The sequence below is a fragment of the Mandrillus leucophaeus genome, unplaced genomic scaffold (genome assembly GCF_000951045.1).
Source record: "Mandrillus leucophaeus isolate KB7577 unplaced genomic scaffold, Mleu.le_1.0 Scaffold240, whole genome shotgun sequence".
Taxonomy (NCBI): Eukaryota; Metazoa; Chordata; class Mammalia; order Primates; family Cercopithecidae; genus Mandrillus; species Mandrillus leucophaeus.
In genome coordinates this window covers 335,667-339,707 of record NW_012102477.1, presented here as the reverse complement: position 1 = coordinate 339,707, position 4,041 = coordinate 335,667, and the positions used below count along the sequence as shown (strand labels likewise).

The 4,041-nt window shown below is 47.1% G+C and overlaps 1 protein-coding gene across 1 annotated transcript in view; it reads right to left on the bottom strand.

Moving 5' to 3' along the window:
• Positions 1-4,041, bottom strand: part of ADCY9 (adenylate cyclase 9) — a 201,943-nt gene that overhangs the window by 49,744 nt on the left and 148,158 nt on the right. Inside the window, exon 3 of the mRNA XM_011982563.1 lies at positions 1,963-2,153. Within this exon, the coding sequence (XP_011837953.1) occupies positions 1,963-2,153 (191 nt within the window). The remainder of the gene's footprint in view (positions 1-1,962; positions 2,154-4,041) is intronic.

The window sequence follows — 4,041 nt, the reverse complement described above, 5'->3', positions numbered from 1 at the left end:
AATTTTTTTGTAGAGATGATGTCTTGCCACGATGACCAAGCTGGTCTCAAAATCCTAGCCTCAGTCGTTCCTCCCACCTCGGCCGCCCAAAGTGCCAGGATTACAGGCGTGAGCCACCCTGCCTGGCCTTCTGTCAACCTGAGATAGATTACAGGATTCTCAGAAACGTTCAACGATATTTGGAAAATCTCCACATGCCAAGGAGATATGCTAAATGGTTTTTGCTCATTCGGATCAAAACAAATATATAGATGAGAACAAAGCAGTGTAGCATCGCCATGGCTAAACTCGTGGCCACTAAACCTGTGAGCGTGTGATATGGGGAACTCTGCGACCGCATCCCCTAACGGACAGAAACACACATATGTGGACGCTAAAATGGCAAACACAACAAATTATTTATTTTTGGCTTGGGCTGTCTTTCACTACTTCAATAGAGCTCAGTGTGCAGGCTGGAGGAAACCATTTTTCCCCAAATAGCAAAACCATTCCCGACTCCTCCCCACGCCAGCCCCTCCCTGCCCGGGTCCGCTGTCTAGGAGCCCAGAGCTCCATTTTCTGACTCCTGCAAAACGTCAGCCCAGGCGAGACGGCTGTCTCTAAAGTTTGCAGGCATCCAGGGAATCTCAGATACAAGAGCTTTACGCATGTGCCAAGACTACAGGGAAGAGAGGATCCAACACCACTGTCCCGGTGGTTTCCACTCAGGGATGACTCTGCACCTCCAGGGGACACTGGGCCATGTCCGGAGACATTTTTGGTTGGCACAGTTGGGGAGTAGGGTACGGGTGGGTATGCTGGCATCTGGCAGGTGGAGGCTAGGGATGCTGCCAGCCATCTGACAGTGCACAGGACAGCCCCACCACACAGGACGACCTGGTCCAAAATGCCAGCGGTGCCAAGGTGAGAAGCCCTGCGTTACACTAACAAAGCACCCAACCAACATGATACACGAGCGGGGTTGACAGAACCAGGTGTCATCGTTACAGGTAACTGGGCGACAGGCGCTATGTATCCTGACCCAGTAAATAATCTGGATACCCCGGCTGACTGCCACATGACGAAGGCTGTTCATCGTAAACACCAACAGCAGCTTTCAAGCCTGTGAATGAACGTGGAGAGGCAGGGACACACTGGGTGAAGCCGTAACCACTGGCCGCCATCCTCACGCATACCCCACTGTGTTATCTGACAACACAAAGCAGCGCAGGGGAGCTGTTGTGATTCTCTCTCTCTCATTTTAAGAATGGAGACAGGAGATGTGTAAACTATAAAAATAAACAGAAGGTACCACTGGGGAAACTAAATCAAACGTGAAAGCGGAGGAACAGCTCATAAACTGAAATGATTTCACACACCCAAGGTCGACCGCGCCAGTTCCTTGGTAATTTATGATGACAGGTCAGTCCAGAAACAGGCACTTCTAGGCGGCTACCAGGAAATCCCGGTTCCAATAATGAAATACTACAATGTTCTCGGCAGCCTGTCCTCTCGGTGAGCTGTGTCCTAGGATTTACCCACACCAACATCATTTCAAATAATCATAAAATGGTGGATTTCAAGAGACGTAGAAGTATTTGAGAAAGTGGTCTCTGAAATCTGATTATCAACTAGCTCTCCACCCAAGGTGCCAAGGAAGGCCACCTTTACTGTCATTTATCACTAGCTTCTAGAAATCCCCAAACACCACAGGTCCCAGGAGGAGAAAATAACTAATAATTCAAATGAGAAGCATCCTTATGCAATGGAAAGGAAATGGAGGTGCGTAGTATGTCAAAAAGCAAGGATATTAAAAATACAAAATGCTACTAACTTTAGACTAAATATTAAAATCATGAAAACCAAATAGAAGGTTATTCCACGTTGTTTGCCTCAGACCTGGAGGCTGTTTATTATTTCACGTGCTCTACTGCAGAATTAATAGAAAGTTTTAGAAGTAGGAAAAAAAAAAAAAAAACTAACCTTAAGGTTATCAAAGGTTTTGACAGTCTGCGCCAAGTCACTGACATTCCCTGATGACGCTGTCCCCTGTCCCCTAGGGCCTGAGGACACCTGTGAGCCGTCAATGATCTCAAAGCCAGAAAGCAAGGCCTCTGCACAGCTGCAGCGAGACTCCTTGGCTCTCTGACCCGATATCAGGTAAGTCTTCAAACCTATGATGGATAAAAGTTACAGTCAGCACAGATTGAAAGCACCGTCTGTTGAAACACAGCTCCGTCTTGCTCTCTGGGAACGACTCACTCCTGGAAAGTTGAGAGTAAAGTGAAAATGTGAACAGGTCATAGTTTACGACGGACGTCCACGATCTCTCCGGAGAGATGCGGCCTCAGGGAGACCGTGGGCCCCCGAGACACTCCAGTTACCCACATTACGTTTTCTTGGAGTAACGGCTGCGTGTTTCATGTTTTACCTTCAGGGTTAAAATAAGCATTAAAAACTTCCTCCATAAAAGGGTCCCAGGACCTCCCTGTGAAGGCAGCAAAGCAGAATGGTTGACCCTAGACCCTGCTTGGGTTTTTTTCTCTCTGTAAATACCAGTCCGGTGAGTACCTTCACAACGGTCAGTGTAGACGTCATGGCAGCCTTCGGCACTGACCATCTTACCTGTATCAGAGATTGCAAAACTACCCCGAAAAACGAGACCCTAGCATGCACCAACAGGCCATTAAGACCTCCCCTGACTCAGAGCCGTCGAGCATCTATTTCCTGTTGGATTCAAACACTCACCCCAGGAACATTCAGCTTTTGTTAAGCTGAGGTCCACATGCATATTATTCTCTCACAACATCCCTTCTACAGAAAAAAAAAAAAAAGGTGGTCAAAAGGACACTTGACATATATCTTTACAATTCTCCTTGGCGGCTGAACTAACACCTGGACCCACGCCGCACTGGAAGGAGCTGTGAACAGGCAGGTGGATCCCGCCCTGGGAATCTGCTGGGAAGATGGCAAAGGAGCAGCTTTTCCGGGAAGAGCCCAAGGAATTTTTGAAGAAGAAGCAAACTTTATTTAAACAAATCCATCCTTTGTCTTCACTGGAATTTAACTAGATGGCAAATGTATCGGAAGGAGGGACAATGTAATTTAACATTTAAATAACATTTATTTCAGGCCTGGTGTATGCCAGGCACTGAGAATAAAATCATGAACAAAGCAGGGTCCCTTCTTTTTTTCTTTAATTGAGATGGAGTCTCACTCTGTTGCCCAGGCTGGAGTGCAACGGTGCGATCTCGGTTCACTGCATCCTCCACCTCCTGGGTTCAAGCAATTCTCCTGACTCAGCCTCCTGAGCAGCGGGGATTACAGGTGTGCACCACCATGCCTGGCTAATTTATGTATTTTTAGTAGAGATAGGGTTTCTCCATGTCGGCCAGACTGGTCTAGAACTCCTGACCTCAAGTGATCTGCCCACCTTGGCCTCCCAAAGATTACAGGTGCGAGCCACTGCACCCGGTTGTAGGGACCCTTCTTGAAGGGCTGAAGCTCCAGCTTCAGGTTGTGAAGGGTGTGGCACAGAAAGATTCCATCAAGAGGCAACGTGTCTACGACACTGATCGACTCTGGCTTCTTACATTGGGTACATATTTGGTCAGTGCTTTAAAATTCATTCATCAGAAACCCAGGGACTACTTCATCAACGGTCCCGAATGATTTTATAAGTATGGCCCCATCTCATCATTTCACCTCCCTCTCTACTTGTCAAAATACTACATGGCTTATCTTTTTAAGTCAAGTGTTCTGAGAATTTGCCAAGAGTCCTGGACACATGTAAAGTCATCCTAGAGCGTAGCCAGGTCATAGCTGAGAACCAAAAGACTTAGATATTTTCAGATGCCAACTGGCCCCAAGAAACCCTTCATGGTTTATTTTTCCTTTAGAGATAGGGTCTTGCTCTGTTGCCCAGGCTGGAGAGCAGTGGTGCAACCATGGCTCCCTACAGCCTCCACCTCCTATAGCCTCAGCCTCCTGAGTAGCTGGGACTACAGACATGTGCCACTATGCCTAGCTATTTCTTTCTTTCTTTTTTTTTTTTTTTTTTTT